We start from the raw sequence: 20,473 nt of genomic DNA on the forward strand, positions 1-20,473 counted from the left end.
CCGTCAATTCGTAATTCTTGTCGTTGTAAATGAGTGTTGTAGTACGTCGTTGAATGAGTGTCGTGATATCATCTATGCTGGTCTCCAACAATAATATGCGTTAAACATTAATTCCGCAAGGAATGACCGGAAGTTGTGGGAAGGGAAGGAAGATTAAGTCATGCCGAAAACTCCGTTTCAGTCACGATTAAACCAGCATCAGGCAAGCCAACAGTGGGAGGACAAGTCCGCCTAGGTTCGTGAGGCTCCCGCTTCGAAGCTTGATGGCAGCAGCTTGGACAGGGCCAGAGGTGCTTGTACCAGATGGCGTCGTACTCGTGCCACCTGTTTGAGTTGTACCCGTGGCTGACGTCGTTCCCTCGGAGCCTGAAGCTGACGAGGCAGAGCTGGCTGAAGCTGACCCGGTTGCCGAGGGACTTGAGCTTGGTGATTGTCCGGAGCTGGCGGAGGTTCCAGAAGAGCTGGAGACTGTAGAGCTGCCTGACGTCTGGGTTGCTGAAGTCGAGGTCACAGATGCCGATGATGAACTCGTGCTTGACGGAGATGATGAGGGAGACGTGGACTCTGAAGCTGAAGACGAGGTCGACCGAGACGAGCTACCTGACTGTGTGGAGATGGTGCTGATAGACTGACTGGCTGTGGAGACTTGAGAGGAGGTTCCAACCGCCGTTGTGGACGTGACATCAGCAGCAGGGGATGAGCTGGTTGGAGATGTCGTATCAGTGGCGTCACAGAAGGTGACATATTGTGAGAATGCCTGAGTGATATACTGGCGTGAACTGAGTTTCGTCTGGTCCTCGTTGTCGTCGATGCAAAGATTGCAACCTTTGTAGTAGTTTTCGAAGGCAGAATCCGAATCGCAAAGCGCGGCGACCTTTCCCCGGGATTGGGCTTCCAGGTAGGCATTATTGCACTGATCGAAGCAAATCGCTGGAACTGTGGAAGCCACAGTATCGCGCTTCTTAAGCGAGACTCCCTTGGTCAGCTTTTTACTGGTGAAGATGCGCTTGAGTTTCTCCACACTCGATCTCCAAGGAAGCGCTGTTGCGGTTTCACTTATGGTAAACTCCGAGAGAGACGTCTGCGAAGCCCAGTTGCCTGTCGTGATAGTCACCTCGTAGCCAGCGATTTCCTCGATGATGATCTCTTCCGAGAAAATCTCGTAGCTCAGGCCAAACGCCTGTGGGTTAAGATTGAAGTAGCCTTCCGTGATCGGGTAGTAGCTCGTGTTGTGTTCTGCCCAGGTAGTGTTCAAGTAAGGTTTCACCGGCTCGCAATACTCCTGCGGGCAATGATAGTTGTCCGCAGGGATGTCGGACCACACATTGCAACCATCTGGCTTTGGTGGATTGCAGTTATAGCCAGGTGCGCAGCTCCACGTCAGATCCGACTTTGGGTCAAGGGCAGACGCAGTCGGCGCAGCAGGAGGCGGCGTACAAACACTGATACTTTGGATGATAGTCGACGTCAATGTGGTGACCTCTGGCGGCGACGTTACAGTCTCCGGCGGAGCTGTGATGGTCCGTGTCTCTAGCACTGTTGACTGCGGCAGTGTTTCTGTCACAGTTGAGCCACCTTGTGTATAGGTAGTTGTTACAGGGGGTACCACGGAAGTGATAACCTGTACCGACGTTACGCCTGGCAGTGTGACGGTGGATGCCGGAAGCGTGATGGTCTCTACTTGAGTTGTTCCCGGCAATGTTGTAACACTGCCTGGCTCAGTTGCTGTCAACGTAGTGCCGGGCAGAGTTGTAACGGAGCCCGGAAGGGTAGTAGTTATAACTGAACCCGGAGCAGTTGACACGCTTGTTGATGTAAGTGTCACGGTGGTTAAGCTTCCTGAGAGGCTTGTCGTTGTTGTCAGGGTCTGCGTGTATGTAGTTTCACTTCCAGGCAGAGTCGAAATCAAAGTAGTACCGGGCAAGGTTACTGTAGAGGCTGGAAGCGTGAGGGTCTGTGTTTCTGTCTCTGTTGAGCCAGGAAGTTGCTGAGTCGTCGTGACAACCTCGCCTGGAGCCGTAGATACACTGGTAGATGTGAGAGTCAACGTCGTTAAGCTTCCTGAGATGCTCGTCGTCGTGGTGTAGCTCTCTGTAAAAGTTGTAGGAACTCCTGGCAAAGTGATGAGGACTGTGGTGCCTGGTAAACTAGTCGTGACTGTATCATAGTTCGTAGTTGCACTAATTGAAATCTCAGTTTCTGTTGTCGTGACAGGTATATAGGTAACCAGAGTTGAGGTGGCCGTGACGACATCAGTCGTCCAGAAGGTGCTGATGACCGTCCGATCGCTTGTAACAGTATCCGTCACTGTCACAGGATAGCTCTCTGAGTATGTTGTGGTGATATAAGAAGTCGTCCAGATGTAGTCCGTCGTCGTCGTGGGGGTGTATGTTGTCTCTATCTCCGTAGTTGTGTAGGGCACAGAGGTCACGAAGGTCGAGACCGTGGTCACGAGCTCAGTGGTCAGGCTGACAGAGTACACGGTTGTGATAGTTGTGTGATCACTAACGACAGTGGTTGTCTCTGTCACCGGCCAGGTTGTGGTCAAGGTTTGAGTCTGAGTTGTGGTGGTTGGCGTATACACTGTCTCCGTCTGCGTAGAGGTGATGAGATCGGTCTCTGTGGTGCTGAAAGTCGACGTCTCGACGGTCTAAAGCACGCCTAGTTAGACAGGCTGAGATCTTGCTCTGCGCGGATGAAGCAGCTATGGTGGTGCCGTTCGCCTGGTAGAAAGAGCCACAAAGAGAAAACCCCAATCCAAATGCGAGGGAAGAGGAAGGGGTACGAACCGTATATGGAACGGAGCTGACGGTTGTATACGTGATATTTTCAGTCAGCGTAGACACGGAAGTTTCCGTGGTGGTAGCCCAGCTGATAGCAGTGGTGGTGTGGTCGACCGTGTAAGTCGTAGGCTTGACTTTGGTGGTCTTTTAACAAAGTTAGCCAAATCTCGCCTCAAGAAGTGAATTTGGCTGTGGGCGGGCCGCATTCGCGCAGCGTCTCAAGGTGGGCGTCTCTCTACGATGCGAGACCGTGGCGCAGTTGGGTGAAGGTTGCGCCGAACCCGCCTCGGAGTGTGAAGGTAGGGGCCTGAGAGCCGATTATGTGATGGAAGACGGGGCAACAAACATACCGTGTAGGTGGAAAGCCTCGTTGTGGTAGATATCTCAGTGCACGTTGTCGTAGAGGTGCGTGTTACCGTGTGCTCTTGAGTGGTAGTATGATCACGAGTAGTTGTATGATCACGAGTGATTGTCGTACCAACTGTGGTCGATACTGTTGTTGGAATGGCCTATTCAGTAGAAGGGTTAGCACACAAGCGTAAGTCAAGAGGTAGGAGAGATTTAGCCTCTCGACCAGACCAAAGCACATCCTATGATACCTCGAAAATTATCGGAGTATGTGCGGTCGATATTAAGAGTAATTTTCTGGCGAACGTAATGTCCAATACGGCACAGCTTCCTTTACACAAGAAAAGTAGCCTAAAGACTTGAGCATGCTTGCACGTACCGTAGTCGTGGTCACCGTGGTCCATCGCGTTTCTGTTGCTACGACACAGCCGATTGGAGTACCGGAAGCGGTCGCGCTGCTCGTGCGAGCTGGACAGTCCGTGACAGTAGTCGGGCATTGAGTGATTGTCGTATATGATGTCTCATAAACCGTGCTCTCGCTGACTTCAGCCAGGCCATATGTAGGGACAGGGTTATATGAGCAGAGTGAGGTAGTGACAGTATAAGGGTAGGACTGCAATAATTGTCAGCGTCAGTTAATAAAAGGATATTCGCCAGTTTCTCGAGAAGACTTACCGAAGTGAGCGTGATTGTGGTTAGTTTAGTGGTCCTATTTAAGCAGTTAGCACCACCCACTCGCGAAGATGCCGACTCAAAAGCAGCACGAGCCTTGCTTCCAGGTTTTGAGGAAGACAAATCTCAAAATAAATTGAACGTACGTAACGCTTTCAGTGGTCTTTGACACCTCTGTGGTTGTGTGATCGACTGTCGTCGCTACGGTCGTACCAATGGTCGTTGGGATAGCCTATTTCAGATAGTCAGAACATATGAGTTGAGAATGCACCTAGCATCCGAACGAATTTCTCTCCCTTCTGCAATACGAACTCAAGGAGAGGCATATGACGTTTCGAAACAGAAAGCAGTAGTGTAGTACTTAGCAGAATTGCAGATGCGCCGCAGAATTATGAACGCTGGCGCACATTGGGCCTCGCATCAGCAGACCCAGCAATATACAACCACCGTCGCATCACTCACGAGTTATTCAAGGAAAAAGAGAAAGACAATTGAATAGAATCTCGATACGTACCGTTGTGACTGTCTTCCAGCTCGTCACAGTGTTGCCTACACAGCCAATGGTTGTGGGGCTTGTTGGTGGTTCACTGGTGCTAGTTGAAGGGACGGCGGTTGGGTATCCGCTAGCTGAGGTACCTGGACATCCAACCACTGTCGGAGCGCAACTTGTGACGGTATGATATTCTGTGGTGTAGACAGTGCTAGTCTCGTCTCCAACGGCGAGGGCGTTATAGGCCACAGGAGAGGCGACGGAGCAGACGTAGTTAGTCGTAGTAACCACATATGACTAGTATCACTGCATGAGCGTCTATCATATCAGACTGTGCGTGGGAATCGAAAACTTACCGACACGACCGTAGTTGTGGTCGATTCGGTTGCCCTAGTCTCATCATCAGCAAAATTGATCCCCCAAAAAGCCACTCCCGGTGCGAGTGAGAATTGTCTCATTTTTTTTTTTTCAAAATTTGATAGGCCAGGTCCGAGACTGCCCAGAGTTGCACTTCGCTTGAGAAACTTACGTGATTGTTGAGTTCTGGTAGGCTGTCTCTGTCGTCTTCTCGGTTGTCTTATCTTCCTCAGTACTAACGACGGTAGAGGTTTTGTATTCGGTCAGAGTTTGGTTGCTCGACTCTCCAGACGCTGTGACAGTGGCCGTCCTCCAAGATGTCACAGTATCTCCATAGCCCGAAGCACTGACGATTTCTGTCACAGTCTTGTAAACAGTAGTGGGCTCCGCGTAGCCCACTGTCGCTGTTACTGTCTTCCAACACCAATCGGCGCATACACTCGAGGTGGTGCCGTTCGGATATGTAGCAGCTGCAGCAGAGACCCCCGATCCGAGCGCCGCAACGGCCCAAAGTCTGTAGAAAGATACCATCTTTCAAGATCGCGAGCACGAGTGCTGCCGTATCCGCCAGAAACCGTAAACGAAGGTCCAGTAGTTCGGCGCAAAACGAAAGAGTTGCAGAAGAACAAGTCTGCTGTAAAGCACAACGAGCTGTGAGGGATATGAGCGACGGTGTGGTCGGAGGAGGAGGAGGAGGTACCTGCCGATCATATGTGGATCGGCCAGGGCAATGAACGGAAAAGATGACTCGCCCGGACAACCCAGCTTCGAGTACACCCTGGCGGGAGAGCCAACGGCAAAGTCGCAGGCCAACCGAAATTGCCTTGATCTTAGCCCGACTTTGACGCCACTGACCAGGACGGATGGTCTTACGTGAAGATGCTCCCGGGGCAGAGCTTGCTCGTTGAAGAGCTTTGAAGTAGCTCTGATGGCACAGTCTCAAGGCTACACGCGACGCGTGAGTAGTCCGACCACAACCAAGTGAACACGAACAAGCTCAGGGACGCATTCTCGTTGGGAAGCAGGGACAGAAAAGAGAATCGACAGATGCCGGCATCCAAGGTAGCTACAGTCCAACTGCCTAGCAGCCTGCAAAGAATGCATGTAAGGCCGAGCTGCACAACCCGGGCTCTGCAGGGTGGATGCCACTAGGCATGGTTCGTGCAGGATGGACAACGAAGACGAGCCCAGAATTGTGGAGGTACCTTGTAGACGATGACGGGATCATATTCCCTGTACCACTAGGACCCAAGATTCGAGACCTTTGCGGCTGGCGGCCGGGCCTTGTCGAGTACCATGCGTGGCCTTGTTCGGCGGGCAGAAATAAGCACGACAACATAAGCTGATTAGACGCCTAGGCTCGTCATTTCAATGTGTCACTCGCACCAACATATTAGAGTGTGAACATGTTTCACCGAAGACGCGAGCCTTGTGTTGCTCGACGTGAGGAGGAAGACCACAGCATCTACCAGCGTTTTGACCCGCTGGGTGGTTCATGCAAGCATCATTGGGTCGGAAGAGAGCGGAAGAGATTTCAGGTTACCCGGACGACATCAACACGTTTGTGTACCGCCGCCTCTGCCAGTCTGCGGTCAGTGTGGTGGAGAATTGTCCAACAGATGGTTCCCTCCAGCCCTCCCGGTGCCGTCTCTGGAAGGTAGGTCGCAGCAAGGCTGCAATGGATGGCCCAGATGGGCGACGAGATCGGCGGAAAGGTAGCTACCCCTGTCGACAGCTCAGGGACAGGGACCAGGGGCCGTGGCAAAGTCAGCAGGTGGGGAACTATCACCAACAGCCTGTCATGATGGGACCCGTCCAGAAATATGCCGTGCCCGAAGGTGTGGATAGATGGGCCGAGAAAGTGTCGAGTGTAGCTCTCGTCAGATCTCGTGAAGGAAGCTCATCGCCACTTCCCACGTTGGCATGACTTGCCCACGAATTGAGAGATTGGTTGGCATTGTCAGACTCTGCCACCCAACTAGATCTCAGTGCGAGCGCGCGAGAATCATCCAGCCAACTGAAAGTATGGTCAAGGACAGGTCTCGGTCGTTGGTGTGCTGCTGTGCTGGGGGTTGCGTGGGCAGGATGACCAAGGCCAGTAACATCACAGACCTGAGTCTCCGTGATCTCACCACTCTGGCAGTGTGGTGTAGATGGATGGAGGTCAAGTTGCGAAGGTGGATGGAGAACAAGCGCAACACTCCTGCGTGCCGGGTGCCATTCCCCAGATGACATGGAAAACCTGGGGAAGCTACATAGTTGATCCATCACCGATTGAACAAAGCCGCCGTTTTGCAGTTTGCCTGTCTGCTTAAAGAGGCACGCAATACACTCTCGTTGAAGTGGGATGTTTTCTGGTGCCTGGAAGATACCATGTAGCCTCTCAAGGACCCGAATCGGGTAACTCCAAGCCGTATCTGATGGGGCACAGCATGGGATGGCTGGGCCGATCAACAATAGTGTCTCCTAGTGCTCACCGTCCAAGCATGGAGGAGCTGGGGTTGCACTACGGTAGGCCGGCTTGTGCTTGCTTGCGAGGACCGGATTGGCCGCCTTGCCAGGTTGCGTACTGCGTAGCACGGGAGCTGCTCTGCACCTCGGCAGGTAAAGGAGCGTGCGTGTAGACGACATAAGGACCTGGATGGTGGCGAGGGACGCAGTCGACGTGTCTCTGTGGGCGAGCACGGCATGCCAATCACAATGTCGAAAAGATGAATTGACAGGATAATATGGAGGCTCGAGCCTTGGGGTGTAAGGTGCGGTGCTGGCCTGGTTCCCTTGCAGGGCCCGTCCCTCCATCGTGTCTGCAGGCGGTTCCCCTCCCGGCAGCCTGGGCAGTTGGGGCAGAATTGACCGCTCGGTAGGCACCGAATGGGCAGACAGAGGAAGTGGGTTGTGTCGTAAAATGCTACCAGAGCACGAGAGAGGAGGGGAGGGGAGGGGGAGAGGAGGGGACCTGACAGGACCAGATCCAATATTGTATGCAGTTGGTCGTCGAAAATGGACCGTTGGAGCTAGGATCGGTTAGATCCAGTCGATAAGAGAGCTTAGTGCGCTTCCCCACTACCCACAGTGCCACTTCCCAGTCCCTCCCCCCCACCCCCCACCTGCCAGCCTGCCAGCCCACCCGCTATACTAGGTGTTCGGACGGAAGGTCGGTAAGATCCACACACCCTCAACGGCGGGAGCCAACGACCTGATCCCGACGCGAGGGGCACTAGGGTACAATTCACACCGGACATTGGACGGCCGGCAGGGACGGTAACAGTACGCACTCGTGCAGCAGCCTTGCTTCTTTGCATCACACCAAACCTGTCAGTTCGTATTATGTTATGGAACAACTCAGCTGTGAAACGTGACCATATTCGCGTGGGCGAACACAGTCTTATGTGCCATCATCGAGTCAACACCTTTGGTCTCGATCCAGCCCGCTTTTCTGGGCAGGTGGACCTCGAGGGATTCTGCGCTAATGCAAAAGTCTGTGCGGTTGTCAAGTACAACTTACCCAGGCTCGAGCCAGGCACCCGTCTTGTCCAGCTTGTACACTAGTATTCTCGTCCCGATCCCTCTGTGCTTTCACCCAATGGGGCCCAGCCCCCTCTCCTCACGTCTCCTTCGCAACGTAACAGCGCACTCACTCACCACTCACCACTCGAGACTCACTCTCCGATTCTGTTTTCGCTGCTCACGCCACTCTTTCTCCGATCATGTCCAGACCAAGCGTCGACTGTCCATTTCGTTCTCTGGTTCGGTAGCCCGGCAGCCCGGCAGTATTGGGTACTTTTGCAACAGCCATCACCGTCCGTCCAGACCGGACAGTCTGGGTATCCTGCATCTACAGACAGAGCCCGCTCACCATCCATGGGAACACCAGATGACCATGCCTTCCCTCGATGTCTTTGTCAGAGCATCCTGAAGGCACCTGAATCCCTCAACCATCGGCAGCATTGGGGACGGTGACATCGACATTTACGGCTGAGATGATGATTCACTGTCGTGCGCAGTCTAGAGTCCATATTCCATCTATCCTCCCAGGGAAAATGCACCGCAGGATTGTTTGTTCCTCTTCCATACACGAGTCAGCTTACAGGCTAGACATGGAGCTGTCCAGCCTGCAACTTGTTGTGCGTGACTACCCCACCAAGGCAGGTGGGCCGATAGTTAGGTGGCTCACGCTGGCTTGCTTACGTGCGGATAGTGTCCGCCCATTCCATCTGACGGACTCGCCTCAAGCAGGCTATCCACGCCGTCGAACCATTCTCATCTTGCTCCCGAAGTTCTAGAAGCAACCTTCTTCCCGTTGATGGTTGCGTGACGGCTCGGTCTGGAAATTCTCGCCACAAGCCATCGCCGGCCTAACACTCTGTAAAATCCGGGCAAAGATCGAATAAACCCACGGCGACTCCTTCGTCACACAAGGCGTCTTCGCTGAGGGCGACAAACGCAAGCGAGGTGTGACCTCCTGAACACCTGGCTTGAACACCCAGAGTGCACTTAGACAACTCGTGGAGAATTATTGCTTGATCCGCAGCCTCGCGATATGATACACGAGATTAATGACATGCGTGCTTGTGAGCTATGAGCTCCAAACACTGCATGTTGCCGAGAATCGTCTTGGACTTCGCCCGGAAGCAGTTTCCCGCACGCAGTTGATAACCCGCATGCATTTGTGATGCTTGCCAAACCGTGCACGGTGCCGTATTGCTGAGTAGATCTGTCAATCCGAGCCAGATTGAGTATCACCAAGTGTGGGCGATGTTCGATAGTGCGAGGTAGGTTCTTGGAGCGATATGGATGACCACCTGATTCTCTCTGACCGAGAAGAAAGGGTAGGGCAATACACCACGGCCAGCACGGGTACCTTTCCAGCGGCAGGGACTCGAGTGCAGGGATCTTTTTGCGCACGGGCAGGCCGGGCAGAGAAGGGAATGTCCCTGCACAGGCCTTCAGCCGCAGAGCCCTTGCTTCCTCCTCGACACATCGGTACTAATGCTGTGTTCCTCTGCGGCGCAGCACCAACCGCGAAGGACCTCGGCCATCCACCAACAAAGAGCGTGTAACCTCACTGCTCATCTGGTCCACAATGATCCAATCAGCAAGACATGTCTTTCCCGCGCATGCAGGATGCAGAACTCCTCAAGGCTAACTGATCCGCCTTCGCCACCTTGGGCGATTATGGAGGCTCGGTTCAGGCCATGGCACCCGCTAAAGGTCCAGTGTGGAGTGAATGTGGTGTACCCGGGGAAGGGCGAGCTCGGTCCACAGGTCCATTGAGGTGGTGTAAGTGCAGTTTGTGTATCGACGAAGCAGCCCGCCGTGCAGTCCCATCTCACTTCTCCGTCCCGGCCGTCGAGAACTGCGAGGCAACTTGGGAATTCGAGGATACGGCCCGTACACCAGATCCTCGCCGTTTCTATCTCTGGACTCTTTAAGCCTTTGCTGCATCTGGAAACTGTGCGTCCGCCCCTTCGGGCGTGTAGGCATAGCCGAAGAGTTTGGTAAGCCTGGTCCCGCCTTTCGCTTGCATCCTTCCAACCATCTGGTTCCAAGATCTTGATTCCTCCTCGAGACAAAGACTGGCTCCGGCTCTCTTCCAAATGCGGGCTCTCATCGATCCCGTGCTGTCTATTCGTGGCTGCGTGCCTCATCTTTCTTTGTGTCTCTAATGCCAACAACAGCATTTGGCGGCTCCTAATTCCGCATTCCAACAGCCCACGAGGCAACGGATTCGTCTTTGTCCAGCTTTGAGGACATGGTCAACTTGCGACCCCTCTAGCACAGCATTCGTCCTGGGAATATGTGTACCTAGCACCCCTTTTCAAAGCAATCACGACGTATTCCTGTTATTGTCGCTCAAAGATCCGTGTGGAAGAAGTCTGGAACCTTGGTGGTTTTCGTTTTCTTTGGCGCTCAGCATGTTGGGTGCAAAGATGCTGGCGTTTTCAATAGCTGCGGGCCTCGCGTCCGTAGCGGTGGCCCAACAGTCTGGGTGGACGACTGATCAGGTCAACGCGACCATGTGCATGTGGCAACAACCGAGAGGCAAGTTCTGCCACCGCTCGAGAGGAACCACGAACTAACAAACGCAGCGGCTATTCTGAAAGATACGGTTTATATCGACGGCGGTTATTTAAGTTGGATCCCAGGCATGAAGGATGGCTCCTATGGTTCAGCGACCCAAGACAGTAAGTAGATGGCTGATTACTTGTTGCGCGCGTGGCCGTCCTGACGACCTCGAATAGACAATCCCTTGGGCATCGTCTACTCCTTGAACTTCAGTAAGCCGTTCAACATGAGCCAAAATATCAGCGGTGTTCTGGACCAAAACCCAAAGGTCGCCGGCGCTGCGACCAACATCGCACCGAACTATTTCGACGGAGCACTTCTCGCGAATGATCACCAGTTCTTCATGTATGGTGGACTGCTGAAGCAGACGGACGTTTACGATGATCCGGATGCAGACGCAGTCACGGAGTATCAGCAATCTAGCTATGGTGTCCAGAAGCAAGTGACCCCGGGGTACATCAACACCAAACTGCCCGACGGCTTGACAAGATATCTTGCATATGGAGGTGCTGCCAACGCACCTTCTGAGAACAAGGCATTCTACTTTTCTGGGCTTCGCGCCCCCGAGTGGGGTCCTACCTATTATCCCGGCTACAACGATTCGCTAACAGCCATCAACGTCTCTAACACACTGATCACGCTCGACATGTCAACGCAGAACGATCAGGAATGGAGCAACCAGACCTTGCCTGACGGGATTTCAGGGCGCGCGAATCCGGAGCTTATCTGGGTTCCAGTCGGTGCGCAAGGCATTCTGGTCGCTTTAGGAGGCGTAGTCTACCCTGAATTTGTCAATGCTGCGCACTCCTCAGACAACCTGACCGGTAGTGTGAGTCAAATCCTGTCCACGAATCTTGAGTTGTGTAGTACTAATACTGCGCAGGAGAATGTGAGCCCGTCATTCATGTCCAACATCGATATATACGATATCGCAAGTGGAAAGTGGTACACACAGCCCACGGTTGGTGGACCTTCGCAGCTCGCTAGAGGCTGCGCCGTCATGCAGCCAGCTCAGGATTACTCGAGCTTCAACATTTACTACTACGGTGGCTACGATGGACTTCATGCTACCGATGCATCAGACTTCAAGGACGACGTCTGGATACTGTCACTGCCTTCCTTCATGTGGATGAAGGTTGCTTCTGGACGGTCCGGCTATGGGCGCGCAGGCCATAAATGCTTCATGCCGTATCCGGACCAGATGATGGTCATTGGCGGCTATCCAGCCCAGGCTGGCACGGCCACCACCTGCGTGAGTGGCGGGATCATCCAGTTGTTCAACCTGAGCTCGTCCAAGTGGATAGATAGGTACGACCCAGGCGTCTGGTCTAACTACCACGTCCCGGAAATGATATATGCCATGATTGGCGGCGATGAGAAGGGCGGTGCGACTGAGCTCACTCCCGGACCGACTGGCTGGGCTACTACAGCACTGGCCAGCGTCTTTGCATCACCATACCCTACCTCAAAACTCACGACGTACTACCCATACGCCCCATCGGCCACGGGCGGCTCAGCTCTGCCCACCCAAAGTTCTCAATCTGGCGGTGGTGGCGGTGTACCAGGCTTCTTACCCCCGCTGCTTGGTGTCATTCTTGGGCTGATCTTCATCACGTCTATCGTTCTTGGCATCTTGTTCTGGCGCCGCCGTAAAATACTCAGGAAGAACGGCGGCATGAGCGAGATGACCGATGAAAATGGCAATCGCATTATGTCCTGGATGCGCGGCCAACCCTCAGAGACTAAAGCACCAACTGTCACCACCAGCGATGATATGCCTCAGAGCCCGGACCCGGAGCGTGCTGCGTTGTACGCCCCTCATCCACACCAGCAGCAGCTACAACAGCAGCTTATGCGCCATGAGATGGACGACACTCAAGTCGCCGAGCTAATGGGTACGCCTTTGCTTCCATCCAACCTTAACTCCCACACGAATACCCAGTACTGATTGTTCGCAGACACCTCGCCCCGAGCAGAACTATCAGACACGGCCTTAACGCCCGTCGACATTATCAGCAAGCACACGCACTTCGGCTCGGCCGGCGGAAGTAGCAGCCCGCTGGGCAACCCGTCGTTTGCATACTCGTCCATAGCCGCGACAGATCATGCAAGCATGGTAAGCAGTAACTCCGCCGCAGGAGGCGCCATGTTTGCAGGCCCCTCCTCGAGGAGCCCTCCCACAGCATCCCCCTTCAACCCCGAGCAGCAGGTGCGCCCGGACTCACCGGCACTGCCAGCTACCTCCCCCTACGATGATGACCACACCCCCACCGCCGGAAAGCCCCTTCCGGCACCAACCTCAAACAACAGTAACGCCGCCGCCGCGGCCTCATCAGCGGCTCAGGGAGAGTCTCCGCGGGGCGAATCAGGGGTATCAGCGTTTAGCGAGCGAGACCGGTCCCACCTGAGGAACATCAGCGACCCAGCGACGGTCAGCACGATGGACGGCACGCTCGTCGGCTCGCCGCGCCTGGGCCCCCAGCCGACGGGCCGCGTCGCGAGCCCACCGATCATGGAGGAGGGCTCGCTCAACACCCTGCGCAGTCACCCGACACCGGGCGGCACACCCCCCGCGGTGATAAGTCCGCCGACGGGGGGAGAGGCCGACGGTGAGGACTACGTCAGCGCAAAGGGCAGCAGCGGGCCGGTCAGCCCGCTCAACCCGCCGGCTGCGCCGCCGGTGCCCCGGTCGAGTAACAGTCCGGCTCCTAGCCGGAAAAGCATTTTCAGGGAGTCCATGGAGGACATGGGAGGGTCAAAGTGAAGAAGCGGGTATGACCAGGGCGTGAAACGATGATGAATAGATGCATGGAGTTTATCTGGGTAAATTTTGGTTTTTAGGTCACTTTTTTGATGTATATAGTAGGTGGTGAGCCTCCTCTTTCCAGCGCCGATTGATGCGCTGATCGAAAAGCATCCGAGCCGCGCAGGGGCGCAGCATCCGTCGAGGTTCATCACGAGGTATCATTTGTTGAGACGTGCTCGGGGGATACCATCATTGAGCACAAAAGCTATTTTCCGGTGAATTGGATAATACCATCCTTAGACAATACCCACTCATTTCTCGTCTAAATCTGCGGACTCTGTCGCTGTGGCTAAAAGCATAATACTCGCTCGTGGCTATTAAGAAGGAGCCATATGAGATGTATCTGTCATTGAGACAGCAAGAGAATGTACACCGCAGCCTTGCCCCCGTAGCCTCACGTTCTCGATCCTGTCTGTTCGCCCCACAAGGCTTCGCGCATCATGCTAAGAGACTAGTTGAGAGCACGATTTTAGTTTCCCACGCGAGCGACGCTATAACATGATCAGCACCATCGTGTCTCATTGCCATGTTCCTCATGAGTGAGATTTACAGCGCTATGACACAAGAGGTAACGAGCAAACTCACCTCGACGCGGCATCCAGCCTCGTGCCGCTGCACTGTTGAACCTGCTGCAGTGGCACTTAAAAGTCAATGTGGTAGAACACGGCCCTGATCAGCAGAGTAAACGAAGGAGGCAGTGTGCCATAGCACTTGGACAAAGGATCTTGAGTGGACCGTTTGAGAGTTCTCGATATCTGGAATTAAAGTTGCTTTACAGCTTATGGTGTAGCACTCTAGGGAAGCATTTCTATACTGCGAGCTTTCCTTACACAGCGCAGCGCAAGCTGCCTTCTCGCCGTGTCTAGGTGTTTGGTCGATCCTGGCTCGCCGGCCTTGACCCGGTGAGCAATTACTCTCTACCTTGTATGTCGTCTTCAAACATCACGAGTCCTAACGCCTAGCCAATGCAAATGTGCGGAGGACACTCTTCTCCTCTCCTTCCAACGAACAACCACGCGCCCCCTTGAAATGTAACACGGGCCTACTTCTGTCTAGACGGACAGACCCTGTGACTTCCTCCTTCGGTTGTAATCCCTCGTCTCTTCCAGCTCTTTCACAATGTACTTGTTGAACTCATCCGGGTTATCCAAGTACAAGTGATGACCGGCTTTTCGAACGACGATTGTCCTCGCACTTCCGTTCTCATCTCTCCTCTCCTGCTCGGTGCCCTCCATCAAGGCCTTCTCAGCTCGCGCCTTGATCTTCTCCTCCGCAGCAAATCCACCAGCGACATCCATCCAGTCCCCGTCTCCGTACATCAAGATGATGGGAAAGCCGGTCTCGCGCTTCTCTGGCTGGCCGTCCGCAGCAGGTTTGAGGACCTGACGACCAACCTCATCTATGCGGTTGATGAGTGGGTTTCGCGCGTAAGCTCCAGGCGCGAGGATGTATGTCAGGGCAAATTCACCGCTGCCCTTTTGCCGGAACAGGTTGTACGAGTACTCGTGGAGCGCGGTGGCCTCGTCAGGCGGCAGGTGGTTGAAACGACGTGATGTCCAGCCGGACACGAAGCGCGGGCCAAGGGGACCGCCCAAGCGAACAATACTGAAAGGCGAAACGGCGTTGGTGTCCCAAAGCCAGACAAGCCAGCCAGGGAGTTGCCTGCGTGGAGCCTTGGGGGCCTGCTTCATTTTGTTGTTGCCGACGCGCACATCTGTAGTCCCGGCATTGCTATCCTGCTGGACGATGCTCTCCTGGCTCTGGGTGAATTCTTGCGCCATTGTTGAGTCTTGAGGTTCGGGCAGTTCAGCGTTTGTCGCATGGGGGTCCTCGGGGATCCCGACGGGCGAAGCTAGAATGAGCTTGTTCAGATGACCAGGATATTTGAGCGCATATGCCGTAGCGAGATAGCCTCCGAGGGAATGGCCCAAGAGCGTGAATTTCTCGATTTTGCGAATCTTCCGCCATTCCTCGAGCGCGTCGACAAAGAAGCCCTCGGCCTCCTGGATCTTTTCCGCGGGGTCCTTCGCCTTGATTCTGAAAGCAGGTCGCGATGAATTGCCCATGCCTAGCATGTCCAGAGCGTACAATCGCCACCCTTTCACCCTTGTAACAGGCTCAAAGTTCTGGTAGAAGAAGCCCAAGCCAGCGCCGTAGCCGTGGAGCATGACGAGTGTCTCGTCTGGGGACTCATCGACGCGTTCGACCGAGTACTCGTTCAAAATCCTGTTCTTGCCAGACAGGGCGACCATGGTGGAGCGCCATATCCGAGGGCCATAGGGATCGGACTTGGAGATGACACCCTGGGGGTTATTATTAGAGACGGAGTCGGCGATGGCCTCCCTGAGATAAGGGACATAATTCAGGACATTGCGTTCAGACGCGGCAGGAGAGAGGTTTGTCCACTGGTTCGAAGCGGTTACGGTCAGTATTTGGTAATGTGGTGGTCCTCAACCCAAGACGGGCAGAAGGGCAGATGGGACACAACATACCCATTGATAGGCGGCCTCTTTGTAACCCAAGGGAAAGAATGTCGACATTCGTTGCAAACCAGTCTGTTGCTTTTGTTTCCTAGACCTTGAGGAGTCCCTAGAGGACGAGGGTGTTTCGGAATCAGAGGGATGAATGGATGTGGGAGTGGGGGCGGCTTCAGGTTGTGGGAAATGTTGAGGTTGTTGAGGAAGTGTGGCGGCGGTAGACATGGTTGCGAGACTAACGCTGCGGCGTGGCGGAGAAGCGGTGTTCCTGTTACTGCAGCGGGCAAGGTGGGATGCGAACGGGAGTCTCGTCGCAATCGATCTTTGGGATACAATAGATCTGTATGTGGATATGGATATAGGAGGGTGAACTCTAGTGACCAACATGTCTTCCTCTTCTCTCCTAAAGAGAAAGGGCCGACCTCTTCATATTAATAACTTGAAGTACTGCCAATGTTTGAAACGTCGTCAGCGATCTGTCCCTTCGCATCGATTGCGGCATCACGTCTGCACCGGGACGGAGTTAAGGATCAACAACGGGCCTCAGGCGTGCAGGCACCACCAAAAGCCTGCGAAAGCCTGCGGAATAGCGACAAGGCCTAGAACAGTATGCGAGTCCGAAGATAGATCATTTACGCCTTGACCAATGGCCGTCATGTCGTGCGTCCATTGAGGCGTGAAATTGCTGCGTCGGCCTTCAGAATCCGCCCGTAGTCCGACTATCCTAAGACATCTCTCCGGCGTCTTGTTTCCGCTAACTCCAGATCGTATTTGTGTGCACCAGGCGATCACCGATGACGCAGTCGACCCCTGGGGGGGAAGGGGGGGGCTAAGACCAACCAACACAGCTGCATGGGCCTAGGCACTGAGAGGGGAGCTTGGGGCAGGGAGCGGCCACCCAAACAGCCCAAGCCAAGGCCCACCTGACAGGTCGAAGCTCGGTTCTATCCGTTGTTGGGCTGGGGCGATGCCATGCCATGCGCATGCCAATGCCATCCCACTTCTCCAGTTGTTGATGTAGTGCTGCGCGTGAGTGCCGTGCCATTTTATGACCAACCAACACCACAGCTCCACCGAAGAGAGCCACCCTGCAAACAGCTCAGCTCAACGAGAGCCCAGCTAAGTGCCCTTCGTGCACGGCACAGGCATAGCCTACGAATATACAATCGAATGTCCAGGCTAGCTGTCCCCAGCCTGACCGCCTCGCCCCCCTTCCTTTGCGACACATCGCTGCCGCCACCTCGTCCCACCGCAGTCGCAGTCGACAATCGCAGCCATGCCTGACGACCTCGACTCGATAGTCAAGGGCACCGCCGCCCCGCCCGCCGAGAAGGCTGCCGAGAAGGTCGCCAGCACCTCCGGCGTTACCCCCTCGAGTGGCAAGCCCGGCGACCCTCTCAGCCATGCGCCGTCCTCTCCGTCCATGATCTACCTCAACCTTCTCATCCTCGAGGCCTCGCTGCGAGCACAGTACCTCGAGCTGCGCGCGCGCAGGCGACACCATACCTTCTTTCTCTCCATACTCAGCGTGTGGACCGTTGGCTTCGGCTATGCCTTGTTCTTCGCCCCAAGAGAGGACGGAAGAGGAGTCGGTGGCTCTGTCTACTGGGGCGTTGAGATGATCGAGAAACTGTGCTTTATGGGAGGCGTTATCACTGCTGCCCTCGTCTGGGCCACGGGCATATGGGAGCGTGGGGTCAGGTGGCCCAGGAGGTGGTTTGCCATCACCAATCGGGGCATCAGGGCTTTCAATCTCAAGCTCGTGCTTGTCAAGAGGTCATGGTACGCCGAGGCGCTGTCCACGCTGGGGTGGTTCCTGACCTACGGTCTGTTCTCCCACACCGCTGGGTCATCGTACCAGTTCGTCGATCCCACAATACTTCGAGAGGTGGACAAGGAGCTGGACCTCGCGGGCAAAGGGCACCCGATCCTCCCATCCGTGACCAGTGACGAGGAGAAAGCTGGGCGGGAGGAAGATCTGGCCCCTGGAGGAGACTACGTGAAGCTCCTGCTACTAGCCAAACCCTTCTCGCCTACCTTTCGCGAGAACTGGGAGCTGTACAGGACCGAATACTGGGACCGGGAAAACGAGCGGAGGGCACTATTCCGTGCCAAGCTGCAGGAGAGAGACCGCCGTCTGCGGAAGGAGCAGTTTGGCTGGCTGTGGTGGGCACCATGGGCGAAGCCAGCCACTATCGTCGAGAAACCGCACCTCGCGCACCTCGAAAAGGCACATCACCGCAGGCTCTCCGTGGTCGAACGGGAAGGAAAGCGGTCACGTAGCGGAAGCGTTCGCCGGGGCAGCATGTCTGGTCATTCCAGCAGGAGCCCGACACCAACGTTGGAGGTCAAGGAGGGAAATGCCAGCAGGAGATCCTCTGATGCCTCGCAGAAGAGGAAGAAGGCCCTGTCGTCACCAGGATCCAAATCGGGGAAGAGGCCGGGAGTGGAGTCTCGATCTGTCACGCCTGAATTCTTATCACCACTGGCTCGAGAAAGTAGTGTTAGCGGGATGACGCCGACAGAGTCGGGCACGGGGAGTGATCGACGGGCGAAGTCACAATCGGATCCTGCCTAGTCTCAGAGGACATGAGATGCTACTCTGTACTGATGAAATGGAGTGCAGGAGACGTGGCCGTCATGTAGACTAAGGTAGACTTAGATGCCCCGGACTCTGCAGGTGGCTGCCTGTAGCAATATGTATTTCACCATTAAGTTACCACTTGATGCCACTACAGAATATCATATTGCACTGCATTGGTGTACCAAATGATTCGAGCATAAAAGCATAATACCAGGCGCACTGCATTCGAATAGGAGTCCAGTGCCTCCACAATGAAATGCACTTGGGTCTCTTCAGGATTTACACAAGGGACCCTGGTAAGCTCCCAATGGCCCGGGCCTCCTACCCAGTGGCTGATCTCCGCCCCACATTAATGGAATGCAACTCGACGGGCAGGTGCAGGTGCAGGGTGCAGGTGCAGGTGCCTGGCTGCGGCCGACGACTCACTCGACTTGCTCAACCTCTCACCTCATCCCTCGACATCTCGACACACAAGCCGATTTACAAACACACTCACATTGTCCATCACTTTTTTCACCACTGGCGCCAGTGATCACCTAACAACGCTAGTTCCACACCAGTCAGCAGCCAAACAAGAATCCATCTAAATGCTTGTCTGCTGTTGATGGCTAGACCGACGACCTGTCATTTCGCAGTTCATCACAACACCGCCGCACCACGTCCTTCTCATCAGGTCCTCAACTCATCCGGTACCCAACTCATCCTCTTCTATCGGAGGAGAGGCTTCCCATAATGCAGTCTTCAGGGGCTCAAAGCCTGCAGCCAAAATCGCTATCTGATGGTGTCGTCCGCAATGCATCCTTCACCAACCGGCCTCCTAGCCCACCATACATCCACATTCCTACCCCGCTAGGCGAGAGAAATAACGGACCTCTTGCTCTCACTCCGTCATACGCGTCTGTGGACCCGAGCAAACTCACCCCAGATGATTTGCAAATAATCACGGGCGGGAAGTCCCAGCAAGCCAACGACAATCACAAGCATGTGTGGAAGTATGAGGACCGCCGCAAGGCCCAGCCCATCCTCGACTTTCTCTATCTGGGCCCCCTCTCCGTGACTCGAAACCATGAATTCCTCAGACAGGAAGGTATCACCATGCTCCTCGCCGTTCGCGACGCCTCCATGTCACACTTGCGCCTCCTCCCCGTGGAAAAGGCCTCTGCAGAACTCAACTTGCAGGCCGAGTATGTGGACGTGGCCAGCCGCACACAGCTCATCCACGACTTACCTCTCATCATCGCCAAAGTCAACGATCACCTCCTACGAGTATATAAGAGTCAACTACAGGCGGTTAATGACGCCGGTAATGTGGCTATCGACACGTCCACGTTCAGGAGGGGCAAGGTGCTGGTGTTCTGCGAGACTGGCAACGAGCGCTCCGCAGTGGTGGTGGCAGCCTACATGATGGCTATTTATGAAACTGATATGGTTAATACGGTGCAGTTTATTTCTGCACAGCGCTTCTGTGTGACCTTTGATGAAGAAATGAAGCATCTATTGCGGTCATTTGGCGACATCCTCGAGGCGCAGAGAATGGTCGCTACGGGGAACCTGCGGGCAGCGGACCAGCAGACCACCGTATCCCCACCTGTATTTGGTGGCGCGGCGGCCCCAATCAAAGCATCCAAGAAACGAGGCATCGAAGATACCATGGACGAGGAGGATTACCAGGGTGACTTCTCGATGGATCTTGACCGCTATGAAGACAGGGCCGCCTTTACACCCTACAGACAGAGCTAGGCTGAGAGTAAATTGTCTAGGACAATTGTTCAGATCTGCCATACTACTGGACCTCCCGATGGCCCAGACATATTCTCGAGCATGCCGAGATCATACGTGGAGGTTGAGGCTGGGATGTCTTGCAAAGTTGGAGAGGCACGATTAGGGCTG

The 20,473-nt window shown here is 54.6% G+C and overlaps 5 protein-coding genes across 5 annotated transcripts; 3 read left to right on the plus strand and 2 right to left on the minus strand.

The window, feature by feature from the left end:
- Positions 1-158: 158 nt before the first annotated feature.
- J7T55_004732 (glycoprotein X) lies at positions 159-5,181 on the minus strand (the record flags this gene model as incomplete). Its single annotated transcript, XM_053130452.1, has 13 exons — positions 159-596; positions 665-1,677; positions 1,931-2,147; positions 2,228-2,650; positions 2,790-2,927; positions 3,134-3,207; positions 3,262-3,292; positions 3,511-3,744; positions 3,807-3,840; positions 3,950-4,035; positions 4,318-4,590; positions 4,650-4,683; positions 4,823-5,181. The coding sequence occupies 13 exons, from the start codon at positions 5,179-5,181 to the stop codon at positions 159-161; spliced, it is 3,354 nt and encodes a 1,117-aa protein (XP_052991159.1).
- Positions 5,182-10,798: 5,617 nt separating this feature from the next.
- On the plus strand, positions 10,799-13,480 carry J7T55_004733 (uncharacterized protein; the record flags this gene model as incomplete). Its single annotated transcript, XM_053130453.1, has 4 exons — positions 10,799-10,835; positions 10,893-11,545; positions 11,600-12,611; positions 12,675-13,480. The coding sequence occupies 4 exons, from the start codon at positions 10,799-10,801 to the stop codon at positions 13,478-13,480; spliced, it is 2,508 nt and encodes an 835-aa protein (XP_052991160.1).
- A 1,094-nt stretch (positions 13,481-14,574) lies between these two features.
- On the minus strand, positions 14,575-16,224 carry J7T55_004734 (uncharacterized protein; the record flags this gene model as incomplete). Its single annotated transcript, XM_053130454.1, has 2 exons — positions 14,575-15,927; positions 16,015-16,224. 2 exons carry the CDS (start codon positions 16,222-16,224, stop codon positions 14,575-14,577), a joined length of 1,563 nt encoding a protein of 520 aa, XP_052991161.1.
- A 1,051-nt stretch (positions 16,225-17,275) lies between these two features.
- Positions 17,276-18,577, plus strand: J7T55_004735 (spo7-like protein; the record flags this gene model as incomplete). The annotated part of the gene is made up of 1 exon (XM_053130456.1): positions 17,276-18,577. One exon carries the CDS (start codon positions 17,276-17,278, stop codon positions 18,575-18,577), a length of 1,302 nt encoding a protein of 433 aa, XP_052991162.1.
- A 738-nt stretch (positions 18,578-19,315) lies between these two features.
- Positions 19,316-20,323, plus strand: J7T55_004736 (dual specificity phosphatase; the record flags this gene model as incomplete). The annotated part of the gene is made up of 1 exon (XM_053130457.1): positions 19,316-20,323. One exon carries the CDS (start codon positions 19,316-19,318, stop codon positions 20,321-20,323), a length of 1,008 nt encoding a protein of 335 aa, XP_052991163.1.
- Between the last annotated feature and the right edge of the window lie 150 nt (positions 20,324-20,473).

This window comes from Diaporthe amygdali (assembly GCF_026229845.1).
Source record: "Diaporthe amygdali strain CAA958 chromosome Unknown NODE_23_length_778278_cov_65_433824, whole genome shotgun sequence".
NCBI classification, from domain to species: domain Eukaryota; kingdom Fungi; phylum Ascomycota; class Sordariomycetes; order Diaporthales; family Diaporthaceae; genus Diaporthe; species Diaporthe amygdali.